This window comes from Eretmochelys imbricata, chromosome 3 (genome assembly GCF_965152235.1).
Source record: "Eretmochelys imbricata isolate rEreImb1 chromosome 3, rEreImb1.hap1, whole genome shotgun sequence".
NCBI lineage: Eukaryota > Metazoa > Chordata > Testudines > Cheloniidae > Eretmochelys > Eretmochelys imbricata.
The window spans coordinates 164,284,792-164,304,842 of NC_135574.1; the positions used below are offsets into that span (position 1 = coordinate 164,284,792).

General features: G+C 40.2%; 1 protein-coding gene across 1 annotated transcript in view; it reads left to right on the forward strand.

The window, feature by feature from the left end:
* USH2A (usherin) overlaps positions 1 to 20,051 on the forward strand; it is a 568,735-nt gene that overhangs the window by 434,206 nt on the left and 114,478 nt on the right. The window contains exons 48-54 of the mRNA XM_077811946.1: positions 1,358 to 1,526; positions 7,119 to 7,340; positions 13,088 to 13,311; positions 15,484 to 15,694; positions 16,085 to 16,282; positions 17,683 to 17,837; positions 19,838 to 20,036. Coding sequence (XP_077668072.1) covers positions 1,358 to 1,526; positions 7,119 to 7,340; positions 13,088 to 13,311; positions 15,484 to 15,694; positions 16,085 to 16,282; positions 17,683 to 17,837; positions 19,838 to 20,036 — 1,378 coding nt within the window. The remainder of the gene's footprint in view (positions 1 to 1,357; positions 1,527 to 7,118; positions 7,341 to 13,087; positions 13,312 to 15,483; positions 15,695 to 16,084; positions 16,283 to 17,682; positions 17,838 to 19,837; positions 20,037 to 20,051) is intronic.

Here is a 20,051-nt window from a genome sequence, read left to right on the forward strand (position 1 = left end):
ACCTTGATTATCATACACATTGTAAGGAGAGTGATCACTTTAGATAAGCTATTACCAGCAGGAGAGTGGGATGGGGGGAGGTATTTTTTCATGCTTTGTGTGTATAAAAAGATTTTCTACACTTTCCACAGTATGCATCCAATGAAGTGAGCTGTAGCTCACGAAAGCTTATGCTCAAATAAATTGGTTAGTTAAGGTGCCACAAGTACTCCTTTTCTTTTTGCGAATACAGACTAACACGGCTGTTACTCTGAAACCTGTTATATCTACGATTTTATTTTTATAAGTTCATACCACTTGGTCCATCATTCCTCAAATAATTCAGCTGTTAATCTAGGGAGTAAGTCATTCCACTTCTCTTAATTATTTAATGTTGTCAATCAGTAATGAATTTAAAGGAACTAGACAAACGAAAGCTCCTTTTGAACAGATAGAAACATTCTTTTCTTTTCTTTTCTTTTCTTTCTCTGTTGTTGTGATGAGCTGAATTAGAAAAGAAAGGAATGATAGCTATTAAACACTTGTGCTGTACTGCTAACTGCATTTTCCTTCTAGCCACAAGAGGCAGCCGTTCTAACTAATATAGCTGCACTGAACAGGTTCTGAGGTTACATTTCACTATGATTCTCCCAACTGTGCTATATGATTTGTTATGTATACAGGATGTCGGTCTATCTGCACAGGAGTAAGCATACAAATAATTATTTGATTGTTCAAGCGTATAATTTCCTCTACGGTATCTGGAGAGAAGACCACAGTTAAAAGGCCTTTTCAAAATTCATTTCCATGTAAATTTTATTTTGAAAAAAGTATATAAATTATATTCTCTTGAGATCATGTTGTCTGAAGACTTGTGGTAATAAATAAGTGATCATATGCTATAAGAAGAAAACTACTTATTTTAATGTGAAAAGGAAACTCAAGAGCTCATATTGGGAAATCCTGTTTTTCTTAGTTGTAAGGTTTTTAGATCAGATGTCTCATCAAAATAAAAATTGAATATGGGAAGGTGAGAGCAGATTATATCTATCTATGGAAATCTACTCCATACTGAGAGACTCAAACATGCTAGGCATCATGTGAAGACAATTCATATTAATGGAGTATTTTATTAAGGTGCAGCATGGTCGAAGGCCACAAAATAGCAGCATTCTGTCAGATGAACAGTAGTTTATTGAAGTCTAATAATGCTAGAGGGCACAGGATTTTAGCCGTGTTGCATTTTGTTTGTCTGCATTCTTATTAACATCAGAGCTAGGATTTATTGTACACATTTTTCATATACATTGTTTTGTCAGCGAGTGCATTATGTTTTGTTTAACAGATATTGGCTTTCTATTTTTTAAACTACTTTTAGGTGTGTTGTAATGGGATTCTGCACAACAATAAACCTGGCTTCCAGTGCTGTGAGGACAAATACATTCCATTTATTCTTAATTCATTGGGGGTTTGCTGCGGTGGTCAGATACACGCTGTGCAACCGAAGTATCAGTGCTGTGGTGGCTATTACACCAGGGTATTAGCAGGTAAGAGGCAACTTCTTTCAAGTATTTGAAAGAAATAAAATTGCACAGTAGAGTTGGTGTACTTCTTAAACCAAGGAAGGTGAATAAATATTAATATGTTCAGCATTTATAGAGGTTTTTGGTGTCATTTATGGATGAGCAAGGGTTCTGTGCTGACATAGAATGGGCAATGAGAAACTGTCTTGATACTGCTGCCTAAACACAGTGCACTCCACTTACACAGGAAATGCCTAACTGATAAATCTTCCTAATTGAGTCAGTTCCCAGACGAATTTAACATGAATGATACTTAACAGCACCAACTGCTGCTTAATGGGGAGGGCAGTTCTGCTTAATAGGGACGCTGTCAGGCAATTGCGTGGTGCTATGTCTTTTGTGTGACTTAATCTTGTGTTGGTCTGCCTGCCTGCTCCTGTAGCAAGGGCTTGTAGTCCCTCCATACCTGTGATACATACAGAGAAGTGTGGATAGCTTCACCATTACCCAGTGATGAGCTGCCAAAATCTTAATAACGGGTTTCCCCCTCACCCCACGAGGGGGTCGTTGCCCACCCCCGCCACCCAGGACTCCTGCTCCGTCCAACCCCCCCATGTTCCTTGACGCCCCCCCCCCCCGAACCCCTGCCCCGTCCACCCCTTTCCCCTGTCCCCTGACTGCCCCCAGAACCGGGCAGGAGGGTCTCGTGGGCCACCGTAGTGGGTGCCCACCCCGCCCCACCCCTAAGAGCCAGAGGCACTTCGGGGGGGCGAGGTGGGGAGTCCCGGTGGTGCTTACCTGGGGCAGCTCCGAGGAAGCCTCTGGTGGGTCCCTCTGGCTCCTAGGGGCAGGGGAGTGTAGCTAGGGGGGAGCAGGGGGAGTGGCCGCTCCCCCATTGATCACATCAAAAGTGGCGCCTTAGGCACCGACTCCCTGGGTGCTCTGGGGCTGGAGCACCCACGGGGAAAATTTGATGGGTGCAGAGCACCCACCGGCAGCTCCCCTCCCCGTGCCCGGCCCCAGCTCACCTCACCTCCGCTCCGCCTCCTCCCCTGAACGCACCACCCCGCTCTGCTTCTCCGTGCCCTCCCCCCACCGGCTTCCCGCGAATCAGCTGTTCAGCGGGAAGCCGGGGAGGGCTGAGAAGCAGGCCGCAGCTTCCTGCTCAGGCCAAGGGTGGCGGAGGTGAGCTGGGGCGGGGAGCGGTTCCCCTGCGCCACCCCTTCCCCCCCCCCCCGGGTTACCTGCTGCGGCGCGGGTGGCCCTCCTCGCGCCCCCCCCCCGCCCGAGCTCAGCTCCACTCTGCCTCCCTGGGCCTGAGTGGGAAGCCACGGCTTGCTTCTCAGCCCACCCCAGCTTCCTGCGCAAACAGCTGATTAGCGGGAAGCGGAGGGGGCTGGAGAAGCAGAGCAGGGTGGTGCGTTCAGGGGAGGAAGCGGAGTGGAGGTGAGCTGGGGCCGGGGTGGGGGGCACGGAGAAGTGGGGAGGGCAGCGCATTCAGGGGAGGAGGCGGAGGCGGAGTGGAGGTGAGCTGGGGCCTGGGGTGGGGCGGGGAGCTGCTGGTAGGTGCTCTGCACACACCAAATTTTCCCCTTGGGTGCTCCAGGGCTGGGGCACCCATGGAGTCTGCGCCTAGGGTGCCACTTTTGGCCGGTTAAATTTAGAAGCCCTTTTAGAACCGGTTGTCCCTTGCGGAACAACCGGTTCTAAAAGGGCTTCTAAATTTAACAACCAGTTCTAGCTCACCATTTGCCACTACCTGTTTCTGTCTGCTCTTTCTATTGCAACTATATATGTTGGATGGCAAGCTCAACATTTCTCAGATGCTCCTTGTGTTAATACTGCTGCAGCTGAGTCCCTCTCCAAATGCAGGGTACGTCATCATCTTTTTTAATCCATGGGACTGTTCAGTAACATGATGGTCTCTGCAGATCCCTGGACAGCACCATTACTGTCAAAATGGTGTAGGGTTTTCTTCGTAAGGAATTCCTAATCATGGTGCATATAAACAGAACACTACTGTATTAAAAAAAAAAAAGATTCTCAGGTGAAACACATGACAAGTTACAGGTAACTTTTGTAACGTAACCATTACTTTTAAAAAGTGCCTTTGTTTTTAGTTTTCAGGAAATAAATGTTTTTGGTAAAAATTTCACATTCTACTTCACACTGAAGAGTTCCAGTTATCCATTTCAAATTACATTTTACATTTAACATTTAAAATATCACTTACTTACTAGTAAACACTATTGGGTTATATAGTGAGGGGATAAAGAGAGAACATTAAATATTTCTTGTTGCTCCTGACTGCTATATCTTAGGTCTCCAGTTCATTGGTTGGTTGATTTGATTTATATTGTGCACGCATCATCCTTATCTATAGGCACCTACTACAAATTTGAAAATAATGAAAAAGAAAACTTGACAGACAAACTGATAAAATATCAGTACTACATAAACTCCACCCCTGCAAAAAGGAAAGGAACAGTCCCCACTTAACCAAACTCCTCAGAAAAAGCTTGAGTAAAGAGGCTCTCCAGCGTGCTCAAACTCTTTTGTGACATGCTCATTTGACCCATTTACAACAAACACACGAGAGTTCTGTGCACACACCAGCTTCTTCGACAACACAGCCCTATTGCCTCATTGTGTTTGCATGTGTGCAACCTAGGAAAATCTGGGAAGCTGCCCATAGTGCCTCTTTTGTGGAGAGAGGCTCTGATCCTGCATCATTAAAGGCAATACAAGCTTTGCCAGTGACTTCAATGAGCATAGGTTCGAGCCAGAGAACATGGTACAAAGTGGCACCAGAAATATATGAGGCCACGCACTCCGGAATGTTGTGTGCTGATACAAACCATCATTAGAGTCAACCATATTGCTAATTGGTTACCACATCAGTTTAAAATTATAGTGTAGCTGAAACCTATAGAAAAATAAATACCATAAATACCATCTGGAACCTCAGATGAGAACTCCCTAAACTCTAGACTTGTTGACTTTACAGACCATCACTTCAAGCACTCAGATGATCTCACTGTTAGGTAGAGTGATGGGTAGAGAGGTGGTGTCTCAGTAGGGTACCAGTGTTCCCACTCACTTTCACCCTAGGGACTGGGCAGTAATGCAGGACTGAAAACTTAGAAATGCAGCTCAGGAATACCACGTTATCACATTAGGAAAGGGTTCTTTGCAGCTAATCACCTAATCGCTAAAATGCAAGTAATCTCCCCACCAACGTCCCAATTATCTGGCATATAAACAATCAAAGCTGGTAGCCCAATGCAATATTGTAATGAACTATGATAGGCTGCTTTTCTCACCTTTTCTGATGTGTTTATAAGATAAAATTTGAGCTTGCAAACCCCACGTGTATTTTGTCCTGAAATATGACTTTTAAGTATTTTTCCCATGTAGGTTACTGATTTTTATTCAAATACTGTAGGCCTGGTCGCCCTCAAAAAGATTTTTTTGTTGGGTGTTTAGTACGCAAATCTCTTTGCAGGCAGTTGACAGGTCAGGAGCTAAAATGTTTGCATTACCCATGAGATGTCATGCACTGTCTATGCTCAGAAGTGCTTGAATTTCTGCCAAAATGTTCAGCACATCTCGAGCTCCAATCCCTTGAAAAGGAATTCATATATCACAATATTAGAACATCTACTATGATGTCATCAGAAAAATGCGCTCTCAGAAAAACCAGAGAAAAGTATTTTGCTGGCTCATTAATCTCAATGTACTGAAATGGGAAGATTATATTCTGTGACCTCTATCCCCATCCAGTGGTCTGTGTTAACTAGCTTAATGTTGTTTACATCAGGAAAGAAAAGCGTAGTGACACAAACCATCTTGTATCTGAAAATATTTCTTGTTCAGTCATAGCCCTTAAGCGTGAATCCGTGAATATTTGTACATGATTTGCAAATATTTTTTTTCTAAATATACTTAGTGCATTCTTCCTCTTTTTTCTTATTCTAAAAGGGCAGCAACATGAACAATGTTGGTCACTTTTCTTTCTTTTTTTATAAATATGCTAATAACCCCAAGCTAAATGTTAATGTGGGTCATTCTTTGATAAGGATAACAATTAACTGGTAAGACTGCATGGTAGTTTTCAGAGAGAAAACATTTTCAAACCTAGCTTGGAATGGATCCCATTTTGAGAGGTTAATGAGAAGGTTACTGATCCTTTGTGTCTAATGTCTAATAGTCCTTTACAAAAAACAGTTTTATTTCCAACTGATGTAACCTACATTCACTGTTTTAAGGCCTATTGCTGTGCAGTCACTAAATTAGATTCTGAGGAATGAAGGAAAATATGGCTAAGTATCTAAACAGATTATATCTATTATACTGGAAAGATTTGTTCTTGTCTTTTTGTTTATTATTGACGTTATTTGATAAAGATATTTATACAGGGTACTCTCTAAGCATACATATTTCCCAGATGTTGTTTGGCCAGCTTGATGGCACTAGATGTACAGCAGCATACTGTGCTAACTGCATGAAGATTACAAATTAGGAAGTCTCGGTTCTGTGACTCTGGAGCAGGCTGAAGTGCCAAAATGTATCCCGGAGCTAAAATGAGAGGATGCAATCTCTAAGCAGAGTGAAACAAATAATGCTAGTACCCCTCACATGCCATGTTTTTGACCAACGAATGCTGAGTGAAGAGAAATAATGCTCTGCCTTGAATGTCATCAGTGCATATTTTGTGTCTCGCAATAAATAGCTGCATGGTGTTTAAAGTCATTATTGGAACACTCATCCTGTCAGGAGAAGAGGATTCGAGCTGTGTCTGCCATAGAGGAAAATGAAGCTAAAAGGACAAGAGAAAATTGCTTAAAAAGTAACAAGAGTTCCAAATATTTTGTCAGTATTGGTGTCTGTCCTGAAAAGCAGAACACCGCCATCACCCTTATTCCGTTTCCCCTGCTTCTTTTTAAATCTCGAGATACCAGCATTCGGGACACACAAAATATTCCAGTATAGGTAGATACTATAGAACCCCACTCTTTGGTGACAATTTCAAATCAAGCCCAAAATGGTAGTGAATGAAAATTGTTACCATTTGATAGCTACTTTGTGTCCTGTGTTGAATGAATTAGCAATCTCCTCTCCATTTCTGGTGCACAATTAACCCCATCAAAACCCACCATCATAAATGGCAGTAATTGGCAACCTTCAAAAGTGAAATCTTCATTACTCTGTGGCTGCCTATGCTACAAGTATCAAACCAACACTAATCTAGCTTAAAGTGCTTACAAATATAGAAGCTTTTTGAAAAGTATGTTGCTTTTCTATGCAGGCTTTGTCTTGCTTATATTGCAATAAATGTCGTATGAGCCATTTCATTTCAAAGAGCTCTAACTTAGCCTCTGCTTTGGTGCCTGTGTGTTTGTGGTGGTGTTATAAGCATTTATAATGTTACAGCACTCTGAAGTGTAGTAGATGACTCTGTGCAAAAGAGTCTGTGTTTTCATGTGCAATGATTTGTATGTAAAGATAATAGACTATGACCCCAATTCAGCATCCACTGCAGTCAATGTGAATTCTCTCATAGACTTCAATAGCTGCATATGCACGAAATCACCAATTTTGTACTTAAATTAACAGGAGAAGTGTGCTGCCCTAATGAAGAACAAAACAGGGTTTCGGTTGGAGTTGGTGACTCTTGCTGCCAAGGCACTCCTTATTCCACGTCAGGGAATCAGATCTGCTGCGGTGGATCACTCCATGATGGCTTCAGTCATCAGTGCTGTGGTGGGCAATTAGTAAGTAAAGACCTGATCTGCTGCGGTGATGGAGACAAGGGAACTGTACACAGACCTCTCCCAGGTAAGCTCTGACATGACCACCAAAATGTACTGTATAGAAAAACTAAGGCTGGGCATTGATGGCTCTCCACCTCCCCAGCCCTAGTCAAACATTGGCCACTCTGCAATGAAGCACATAGATGTATGGTACATGTGCCCCTTTCATTAAAATGAAGACTTAACTCCAAGTTAACCAAGGAAACGAAGAGGAGTGCACCATCTGCCCTCCTCTCTGTGTCTGGCCTCACTTCACTCCTCTCTCCACCGCCCTTGCAGATACTTGTCCTGAGAGTGGTGCAAGCCTTGCTAAGTCCTTGTGCCTCTCAGCACCAGGATTTCCATTGTTCCTGGGCCTTTGGGTGTAAACAAGTAGGAAATAGAGGGGATGAGTCTGTTTGGACCCTCTCCCTCATTTGTGCACCAACATGGGGGCTGGGAAAAATAGCCCAGAGATTTTTTTAAGTAATCAGATCTAGTGATGAGATCAAATCACCTGTCCCCACCCGCTGTACCCAGTCCACCTGTCACACATCAAGTTCCATTTGATAGAGTGGATTCAGCCCATGCATCAGCAGTTTAACAGTTGCATATAAAATTGCAGAGACCTAAAATTAAGATCTTAATGGGGAAAAAAAGGTAATACTCACACCTTCCTGTCAACTGTTGGGAATGAGCCACATCCACCATGATTGAATTGGCCTCATTAGCACTACAAAAAGTAATTTTCCCTCTGTTGATATTCACCCCCTTCTTGTCGACTGCTGGGAATGGGCCACATCCACCCTAACTGAATTGGCCTCGTTAGCACTGACCCCCCACTTGGTAAGGCAACTCCCATCTTTCCACGTGCTGTATATTTATACCTGCCTAATTTTTTTCACTCCATGCATCTGATGAAGTGGGTTCTAGCCCACGAAAGCTTATGCCCAAATAAATTTGTTAGTGTCTAAGGAGCCACAAGGACTCTTCATTGTTTTTAAGAAAATCACTTCGCTTTTGTGTTTCCACATCTGTAAATGAGCAGTGATCCTTACCTCTTTTGTAAAGCAGACTGAGATCTACAGATTGAAGAGCTAGTTGTTATTAACAACCATAAGTAGGTATTCCAGTACAAATATCCTTCTTAACACAGTATTCAGAGAAAAAGTAAAAGCCTGATCTTAGGTGTAAAAGTTAATCTTAGGTGTTTTCAGTTTGAAGAAAAATATTCTTTACTAATTGTCATCTAGAAGGGAAGCCCAATTTTTAAACATGGAAATCGTAAATCATAGCACCCAGATCCACTTTTGTGTGCCCAGATTGGCACCGAAGTGACTAAAATGGGTATTTGGCCACCTACATGTCAGTGAGAGCATTTAGCTGTGGAATGAGCACCCTAATTTTGATACCCAGATTTGAAAATCAAGCTCATAATGTCATGTATCATTAAGTATAAGTCTCCATGAACCCCTTGGACAGGGCATCCCATGCCCTTCCTCACCAAAAACAGGTCAACCTTTCTTCACCTGAGTTCTTTCTCACTTCAAACCCTATGGTAACATTAGATCTATTCTTCCCCCCAACCTATCAGATTTCCCATACCACTGTGATAATTGTTGGAAAAGGGCTAAACCAGACAGCATCACAGCTTTGTCCAGTGGTTCCCATGCCTTTGTTCCATTCCAGTGGCGAATTACACAGCTAGCATCCTCTTTGCTCCTCGTCACCCCAATCCTTACTTGTCAGCTCCACAACATCAACATAGAAATCACACAATATCACTCCTGTACCAAACCCTCTTGCATGGCAGCTCATTGTGCAGCTGCCACGAGATGGGGCTGACTCGTAAAACATCTCTTTATGTACTTTATTACTTAAACTCTTTTATTTGCCTGCAGGAGCCCTTTAACAAAATCACATTGAATTGACTTTCTCACACCAAATCAAATCTCCCTGGTCCCAGTTCAGTTGTCTTTGTCAATATGTATTTTATAAATGGAGTGAATTAACAGATGCTGTTGGAACAGAACTGCTGGGGTAGCATTTATGTTTTTACTGCTCTCTCTGGGCAGATGAGTTGTCTAGAAGTGTAATACAGGTATCTTGGGATAAAAGTCATGTTCTTCATTTCACTGTATGTGTATTCTTAACAGTTTTTTTTCTTAATATATATTTTAAAAAGCCTTTAAACATTTTTTATTTTTATATAAGTGTTTGCCTATATTGCTCTATCATTTATGCTGTTTTTCTTAAAAATGGGTCAAGATGACATTATAAAAGAATAAAATCGGTAGCTTTTTCATCACTCATAGATTTGCTGTAAGGACATGTTTTGCTGTGAGCCAGTGTAAGACTGGACACACACATATGTTTGAAAGACAAATTTGTTCAATGATTACTCAGTTTTTAAAAATTCTTATTTTGTTGAACTAAACATAAAATAGGCTATGTTTTCATATATCATACTCAGTACACTTGGTGCTTAATTTCTTGTGGCAATTCAGCCTTGCAAAACCATCAAGAAAATGTACCAGCCAGCGTTAAAATCTACTTATCTCCCATCCCATCATGCATATGATTGTAACGAAAAAATATTCTCACACAGAAAAACATAACACACTTACTTTAAGCAAATGGAATTGCTTCTTGTATAATGGTTCCATTCTCTACTTGGCCTTACTCTAGAGCTGAAATGCTTTTGATTCTGTGCTTTGTACCTAGCCAATGAATGCTATGTTTAAAAAGGTACCTTCAAGTGAGTTTTTTTTTTAATTGGAGAGTTTTTCTGAAAAGTATGATGGGAGCAAATCAATATCAACAAATGTTGCAAACACTTGTGCATATATTTACACTTAACTTTACACACATTAATAATTCTATTGAAATCAAGGTATGTTTGCAGAATCTGGACCCACGTTTGTAATGTACATTTGGTGAAGGTCTTGCATGCTGTCAGTTTACTGTTTGCTTCTGTACAACCTTTTTTGGAGACTTTATCCTGCCATGACAAGTGGCCCTTTCTATCTCAGATTGCTGTGAACTTATTTTCCCCCTCAATTTCTTATTTCATTTTTCCCTTTCTCATTTTGGCTCTTTACTAGCAGGATTGACCATAGAGACATCTACTGGCAAAGACTGGCAATGATGCCACTGCATACAATATATCCTCCCCTAGCCTCACAACTGCAAACAAGCATCCAAAGTTTTCTTGTATTGGTTCTTAAGCATAGAGTGACCAGAAACCCACCTCATAATTTCTCCTATTTTCTCTAATATATTATCCCTATGATCCCAGGCCAGGATCTCAAAATATGCTATTCTGCACAGCTGTGATTCTCAATCTCCAGTAGCTGCAATATCCACCTTCAAGCCAAGGGTTTCTGGAATAGCTTGCAGTGTACACTGGCTCTGTATTTTGTTGATCCTCTGTTCTGGCTTTGAAGATTAAGCCTTTTAATTCTCATTCTTCCTGTTGAAACCATTGGTTTTGCAGCTACACTAAATTAGTCATTCATTACCCAGCCATGTTTGTAAATTCTTTCAGTTGTGGGGATGAACATGAAATAATTGTTGACAGAAATCACTATGAGCAAGAAATGCTTTTCCAGCCAATATATTTTCTCAATGCTGTACTGCATTTTCTGCCTCTAAAACATACATATATAAAACATGACACACACATTCCTGCTGATTTGCAGATAAATATTTAGTAATCAGTATTTTGGTAAAATAAGCAAATAGTGTAAAGGAAATTCTCCATCTTTAAGCAATTATATGAAGAGGTGTTGGAAAGTAAATCAATCCATCAATATTATATGGACCTATTTTGTTTTTCTTGGGGCATATTTAAAATTGTACATTCACGGTGTCAAGGTTCAAGAGGCAAGTGCCACATGTGATAAATTAGGCAGGGGTCAAAGGCTATGCAATGCAGTTTCAGAAGATTGTCTATCTCTGCATTTGCAGCTCATTCATGCTGAAGTGATGCACTATGGGAATTACTACCAAACTCTGCTCTGCAACATCTGCTCTCCCTAAGTGAGTTAGTGCACGTCAGACATCTTTATGTCAGAATATTGCAGTGATGGATGCAGTCTTCAGAAAATGCTGCATAAAAATCTGGTGTGCCGTTCTGGCCATTAAGTGAAATTACTATTTAAATTAATGGCGCTGTCACAGTTTATCTGTGCAAAGAATGAACGCTGATTAGGGTATTAAGTAATTAGCAATTTATCACACTGGAACAAGGTTGATAATAATTAAAGAAGTAATGGTTTACCAAAGAAACTAGAAAGGGAGTCACTTCTTGTTATGTGAGTGAAATCTTGGCTGAAAAAAATTAATTCAGTTAAACAAAGATGAGGTTCTCAGCAAAAGAATGCAGAGTTGTTGTTTTTTCAGTATGAAAACAGTTCATTATCAAAATTTTAGTTTGCCTGTCAAGAGTCCCTCAGAGCTATCAGATGGCTGGTTATTAGTATTGAATTGGGTCAATGTCTGCATTTATTTATTTAGAGGAAAAAGAAAAGTATTCAACTCTTAGAAGGCTGGTTTTCACATTTTGATTGCTATGTAAGGTCCCAATACCGCCAACAGGTAATGTACACAAATAACTTTACTCCTTAAGTACACCTAGTGATTTGAATGGGATTACTCACATGGGTGCTTTCAGGATCAGTCCCTTAAAGAGCAGTGTGCATTGTCTATGGCTTGTTATAAAAGAATTTCTGCGATAAATGGCAGTAAAGGAAGTCAAGGCTGCATTTAAATGTCTGATTAGGAGAATGCAAAGACCAAGTCAAATATGAATTATTTTGACTATAACTTTCATTTTACAATGTGGTCCTGTTTTTCATTATGGCACAATTCATGCCATCATGGTTGAGTCAGTAATGACATTTCCTAGTTTACATCTCTAATTTTAAAGGATTTTCATAACAACTTTTCCTGAGATAAAATTTACACATTCCCTTTTGGGGAGAAGGGACAATGTCAAAACATAATTTCCAAATGAGTAATTGTGCATGGAAAATATATGAACATTTGCCCTGATTTTGGGTGCCTTTTATGTTTTCATCACTCAAAAATATTTCATTTAAAAAGAAATTTTAAAAAATAGGGAAAGAAAATGAAATAAAATTTGATTATTAATTCCAATGTAGAAATTAAACTTTTAAAAGAGAGAATTGAATCATAGCTGTTGGTATCTTGAAAGTATTTTCATTTAGTGTTATATACATAGTACAAGCCGATAAAATGGGGCACAAAATATGCATCTCAACTTTCTTTAGAAGGCTATTTTTGTTAATATCTAACCATTAGTTAACTGGCTGTCCTGATCAAAGGGCACTTGAAGATGAATGAGCCCATATTTAGTACACCTGTGCCTAAAAGCAAAAGAATGCCATCAGGGGGTTACTAAATTTCCTCATTCTGGATTAGCTGATCATTGATCGTCTGTCTGTAACTTAACACGTAAGGTACCGTCCATGTATACAGTATTTCATAGTAGAGTTCACACACCAGCTCGCAAGAAGTGAGGAGATTCTAGAGGACCCCTGTCTTCTCCATTTGTTAATTGTTTTTAGGTACATCTGGGAATAAGGACTCTCAGTTCAGTCACCTCACATTCAGACCTGAATCTCAGTTTTTTTTTCTCTCTGCACAATTGCAGCAGCTGCCTCAGTGTGACATTTTTATGCTCAACTGTATACTATTCTCAGTTATTTCCCTTTCTCTCTCCCCTCCCTGCCATGTTTCATATTAATATATAATGTTTTATTGTTGCAGGGATGTACTGTTGTGGGCAGGAATATGGGAATATGTCAGATATCATATGTTGTTCAGCTTCCAGTGGTGAGTCTAAAGCACATGCTAAAAAGAATGACCCAGTGCCAGGAAAATGCTGTGAGACTGAACTTATTCTGAAGAACGAGGAATGCTGTAATGGAGTTGGATATAATCCTTTGAAATATGTTTGCTCTGACAAGATTTCAGCTGGAATGATGATGAAGGTAATTGATAGAAAACCTCTCAGTGGCTCTGATTTGACAATGGACAGAGAAATACATTGTTCATAACTATTTTTCTAAAATAGGAATATAAAAACTCCTGTGTGCATTATTCATTTTCACATTACATCCATATTAATACCGAATGAGTTCACCATGATTGATGTTATTGCAATGAATTTTAAAGGAATTAATAATGATTAGCTGCTTCTTGTGAAGTGTTGCCCAGCACTTCAGATTAGTATAGGGGGCTAAAAGTTGGCATGCCAACAGGGTTGGCATGAATAGCAAGTTTGAGTTGTGTAACCATTGTTGATCCTTATTGGCACTACTTGAGTGGGAATAGAAGCTGAAGTGACTAAAGATTTATTTTGGAAATTTCTCTATACATCCCAATTTAGACAGGGTTCTTGTTCATTGGTTCTGAGTAATAATTTTTGAGTAGCAATATTATTTTGCTATAGCGAATACCGTGCAGATGTTGAATATGATTCTGTACCATATCAGCTAACTTTACACACAGCACAATGCTGATAGGTTTTTCATGGACTAAAAGTTCCCCTATTGAATTCAGTAGGAACTTTGGCATTGACGTCAGTGGAATCAGGATATGTTGTAGTACGATGATGTAATGATGATGATATTTATTTTACACTTTTCATCTCAGGATTCTCAAAGCATTTAATCAAAATTAATTAATTAAGCCATGCAACACCCTTTGTTAGGCAGATACTTGTAATTCTATTTCACAGAAGCGTAAACTGAATAAAGCTCAGATAAATTAGTTATGACATTTTTCAAGAGTGGTCAGCGATTTGGGGTATGGACATCAAACACTTTGAGCCTAACTTTCAGGGGTGCTGAGCACTCATAATGCATGTGCTCAACATTGCTAAAAATCAGGCCCTTGGTGTTTCAGTAAGGGTATCCCAAAAACTAAGGCACCAAGAATCACTGGCCATGTTTGAAAATTTGACCACATATGACTTGTGCAAGGTCACACTATAAGTCAGTGTGTAAGCTCAGAATAGAACCTAGGCATCCTGACTCGCAGTCCCTAGCTGTAACCACTAGCTCACACTCCCTCCCCAGTGACATGAATAGAAATATGAAAAGGTTTCCATCTAATAGAATGTTAAATGAAAGTGGGGGGAATGAAATTAAATGATCACTCAAAAATGGCAGTGATACTGAAATCCATTTACAGCAGTTTTTAACAAGAAAATTTGTAGAAAAATAGTCGGAATAACTTCTAAAAATAACGGATGGAGAACTACTTAGAAAGTGTAAAAATATAAAAATCAGCTGGACTAGATGTCATGCCGCTTAGAGTCCTCACCCTTGGGGATCTGCTTCTGGGGTAGGGGTGACAGAAATAAGAAAATTAGCTATTGACTTAACTGAATTTTTAATAACTAATAATGAAAAATCATGCAAACTGGGGGAGTGCCAGAAAACTGGAGGAAAGCAAAGGGACAAAGAGTGATCCTAACAATTCATGATCCATAGGTATTACTTCAATCCCTAGCAAAATAATGAAACAGATATCCAGAGAAAACATATAACCAAGTTGAACAAAGCAGTCTGTGCAGGCAGGATCCCTAAAAAGCAACAAAACCAAGGGCATTGATCCTTACAGATTTATAATGCTCAGTCTTTCAACTCCAACCAGCCTCTTACAGGAGTGCTCGGGATCTTGCAGGATTGAGACCATAGGGGCTGATCTAAAACCCACTGGTTTTTAAAATACACAATTTAGCTGAAGATACAATTTCAGTGTTTTCTTCATACACTGTGAGAGCTGATTGAAGGTTTTTAAACCAAAATTTTATTTGTGAAAAAAGGTCCTTTTTAGAAAAGAGAAATTTCACATTTTTTTTATATTTCACAAAATGTTGGCAATAAAAATGTATAGACTTTTTATCAAAACTTTTATTGAAAATACCAAGACATTGACAAAATGGTTTCAGTAACGGTTCTGATTTAAAAAATTGCAAAGTGAATATAGGTCAATTTTTTAATCCTACAAAACTGAAACAATTTAGACATTAGATACTTGTTCAAAAGGGCATTGAAATGGTGACATTTTCATTGTCAAATCTCTTTTTGGGAAGTAAGGAAGGTAGGACTAAGCTTCTTTATATCTCTTGATTTAAAACGGTGTTCATTCCTTAGGTAAAAGAAGAATGCAAAGCTAGCACCTTGTGCCCTGTATCCATGAAAGCAACAGCATATTGCGGAAGATGTGACTTTAACCCAAGTGTCCACATCTGTGCTTGGGTTAAAAGCTCTCAGAATGCTACTGAAAAGGAGGCAAATGACAGTGTATGTCCAACTGCAGAAGAGACTGTCTACAGTGGAGGCCCAAATAGATATTCATTTACAGGTAACAGGAAATGGGACCTTGATTTTTAAATCACTCTGAAATGAAGAGTTCTGCACTGGGCACCATCAGCTGTTTTGTTGTTATAGTGAAGAAGCTTGCTTTATAAAGTAATCTGTCTGCTAGGACTTGGGTAGTAATTTAGGCCTGTGAAACTGATCGTTAGTTACAAGGTAACTGAACTCTTAGGGCTCAATCCTGCTCTCACAAAGTCAATGGAAGTTTTGCCATTGCCTTCAGTGGGAGCAGAACTGGTCCTTACTTAGTTCCTGACTGAGGAAAGTACTGAAGCATGTGCCTGTCTTTAAGCATATAGATATAGACATGTAACATTTCTTCTTGTGTATTTTAATACAAAATTGAGACAACTAGTGTCTAATTTTCTTTGTTTAGACCTGAATCTAGAGCCCTATGTTACATATGAGTACAGGGTAGCTGCGTGGAACAGCTATGGAAGAGGTTTCAGCAAAATTGGCAGGGCTAGCACTAAGCAAGATGTGCCTCAGGGTGTAAGAGCACCGAAATGGACCAAAGCAGAAAATCGGGAAGACATAATATTTCTGAACTGGAAAGAACCTCTTCAGCCAAACGGTATTCTTAAAAGCACAAACTGTATGTTCTGCTATTCAACATGACATTAGTTAAATGTATTAGACCAACTGTTCTACACACTGAAACCTGTCTTAAGTGTATTATCAAGTTAACTGTCATCAAAATTTACATACTCATGCCTATACTGAGTAAACGTGGCAATATTATTTTCGCACTTGTTCTTCCTCAGACCTTCACCCTGGTTTGTCTGTCTGTTATCCTCATTCATCACAAATAAAGTTAGATGATAAGATAGTCAGGAAGAGACCTGGTTTATTATATATATGTAGGGCCCTACCAATTTCACAGCCATGAAAAACGTGTCACGGACCATGAAATAAGCCCTTCCCCATGAAATGTGCTGCTGGGAGTGCCCCAGCTGGGGGGGGCGTGGCTTCTAACTGCAAGTCCCCACCAGGCTGGGGAGGGACAGGATTGGTCCTTCCCCTGCACGGCCGCTCTCAGGGGGAGATCAGACCCACCTCTGAGTGCTCCCCCCTGCTATAGGAAGCTCCGGTGCTGGTGGGCAGGCCTGAAGGTTCCTACAGCTGGAGGAGGCTTGTTGATGTGGGTCCAATTTCCCCCTGCTGCTGAAAGCACCCTAGCCATGGGGCTCCTAGCTGTGAATCCCTGCAGGGACAGGGCCTGTCCTTCCCTTGCATGGCAGCTCTCGGAGGAGGGGAGATCAGACCCATCTCTGAGTGCCTCCCCCTGCTGCAGGAAGTTCTGGTGATAGGCAGCAGTCCTGAAAGTTCATGCAGCTGGAGGAGGCTTGTGATCTCCCCCTGTGTTGGAAGCACCCCAGCTGGGGGGCTCCTAGCTGTGAGTCCCCACTTGCGGAAAAGGGACCCCTTACAACATGGTGAAATTTCAGATGTTTACATCTGAAAACATGAAATTGACCAATTTTAAAACCCTCTGGCCACAAAATTGATCAAAATGGACTGTGAATTTGTTAGGGCCCTATCTATCTGTAAAGCACACAGCACTTTTTGGGGAACAGCTATAATTATAATTAATTAACAGAGCTGGTTGAAAAATTGTGACAGTTTTACATAAAATCAAACATATTTTATGAAAGATTGTTTTCAGAATTAATTTTTGATGGAAATTTTATGTTGATATTTCAAGCATTCAGAACATTTTGACCAGATCTAGTAATTAAAGTGACCACTCAAGAGATTTAAACAATCTCTTGCCTCAGAAGGGGTGGGTTTTTAAAAAGACACAGCAGAATAATAATCAATAGTTTTGAAGTTATTTGGAACAGTCTCTTAAGTTAGAAGATTGACTGATAAGGGTGGTGTCCTACCAGGTTCACTGTCATATTTTTGGTGTAAAATGCTATGATCCAGTGTTGTTCAGCTAACAAAAACAGAAAACTTTCTCTTTATGATAAGGTCTTATCATTCACTATATTGTTCTCCGAAATGGGATTGAGCGTTTTAGAGGAAGAGAACTGAGCTTCACAGACACAGGTGGTATCCAGCCATACCAAGAATATTCATATCAGCTGAGAGCCTGTACTGTTGCTGGTTGCACAGACAGTAGCAAGGTGGGTGATTCGGTCTTCATAGGAGTGGTAGTAGAATTTTAATAGCTGAGGAGGTATCATACAAATGCCACTGGAAAGGCATTTTTTTTCAAAGAATTTAATTAAGATTGTGGGTTGAATGGGAGGGAAACATCAGTAACCAAGTGACTTGTTTGAATTCAGCACCTTAACATGATCGTATTAAATTACAAATTGTTGATTTTTGGCACAAGTAGACCCAGGCATGAAACTGTACCTCAGTCTTTGTAAATTTGAAATTATATGATATGGAAAGTGAGATATACAGATTTAAGATAAACAAGGAGCTTCATCCTTGGCCAAACCTAGAAGAAAGTGTTGAAGACATGCTTTATTTCCAAACAGTAAGACTAAATCCATTCATATCTTTGTTGTTTCTCACCAGGATTGCTATAACATCCTTTTCTCTGGACTCCCCATAGCTCCTCTCTCCCATCTCTAGCCTGTGCATTACAGCCAACATCCTCTTCCTCTCATACTGCTCCAACTGCATCACTTCTCATCAGATCCCTTCACTGGCTTCCTGCTCCTGCATTAGATTCAGGCTCTTCATTCTCACCTTCAACGCATGCACATCCTGCCTCCATCACCTCTTATTTTTAACTCTCTCTCTCTCTTTCGATTTGTTACTGCTCCTTTTACCACTCAGTTTCACACCATCGCTCAGGCTGCCCCATTACCATGTAACAATATCTCTCACGTTGCCCCATTGCTGTGTAACAACTTCCAGCTTCTATTTTACAAAGTGCCTTTTTCTCCCCCTGCAAATAACTTCAAAAGCACATCTGTTCAATGAAATCTTCCTTGCCAATGATGTCCATGCCTCTCTTTTTTGAGTTTTGTCTAAGTTACAATATAGGGTCTCTGGGGCAGAGATGTGGAATTGTGATTGTTGTTATGTTTTGTAAGTATAAAAAATCACAACCATACATGTGTAACCAGTAAAGTCATCAGTAGGAATTGAGCCTGGGACCTTCAAAATCAAGATTGAGTTTTTTAAACAAACATAGGCAAATTCGGAATCCAAAACCCCTAGGTAGCTTTGCAAATCTCAATCCAAAAGTACAAGAAAATAGTCCCAGAGAGAAAAGGTGGGTGAGGTACTATCTTTTATTGGACTATCTTCTGTTGATGAGAGAGAGAAGCTTTCAAGTTTACACAGAGCTCTTCAGGTCCTGTTAGCCGTGACTAAGTAGCCGGCTCTTATAGGCATTGATGCTAGCCACTAGAGGGTGACACCCTCACTTACATTAAGTCAGTGTATTACAGAAGGTGTGTATATGCTTACAGCATAATAAAACTCACGTATAGTGGCACTAATAAAAAGACATGATTCTCTAAGAGCATAGGATCTGATTCTCCTCTCAAATCAGAGTAAATCAGATATAGTACCATCGAAGTCAGTGGAGTTACACCAGTGTAAAACTGATGTAAGGGAGATGAGAACTGGCCTATATATATTCAATTTTGAGAAAGATCTTAGTGAATTCTAAATTATCCCAAGCTTCAGATTTCTTCTTGAGTTCATTAGAAAAGATTCAAAAAGCTATGAACTGATAAAGATCCGATTATACTGAATTCAAAGAAGTCTAGCTCTATGTTTATTGGTGCTTAAAATATATGAAATCAGGCTGTTAAAATGCAAAGACACTGGCAAACCATATGGAAGAGAGTTATCAAGAGTTCTCTAGCAAGACAGTCTGCCATCCAGATTTTGCTATTTCACCCAGTTCTATACACTACAGCTGAGATGTTGTGAACCTGCTGTGATAAATTGTAGACATAGGCTTATGTAATGCATTCAAGGTCAGATTTCATTGTGTAAAAAGGAGTGGGGGCGGGGATTTAACTAGTTCTTCAGGCCCTTGGTAATGATATGCCAGATCAAGCAACAACATTTTAAAACAAAAGTGACATTCTCATTGATCGTGGTATCTAGTGTACTATTACAGTAAATTGCTGTTTAATTCATATGTCTTCAGGTAGTTGCAGTCACTGTCCAAGGAGTCCCAGAGAGCGTTCAGCCACCAGCAGTCACAGCTCTGAGCTCAACAGCATTGCATTTGAGCTGGACAGCACCCAGGAAACCAAATGGCATCATCAGAGAGTATCTAATCAGTCAAAGTGGGAAAGGGCTTATATACACAGACACTACAGCTAGAATGCAGCATACTGTATCAGGTAAGGATGGGCAGC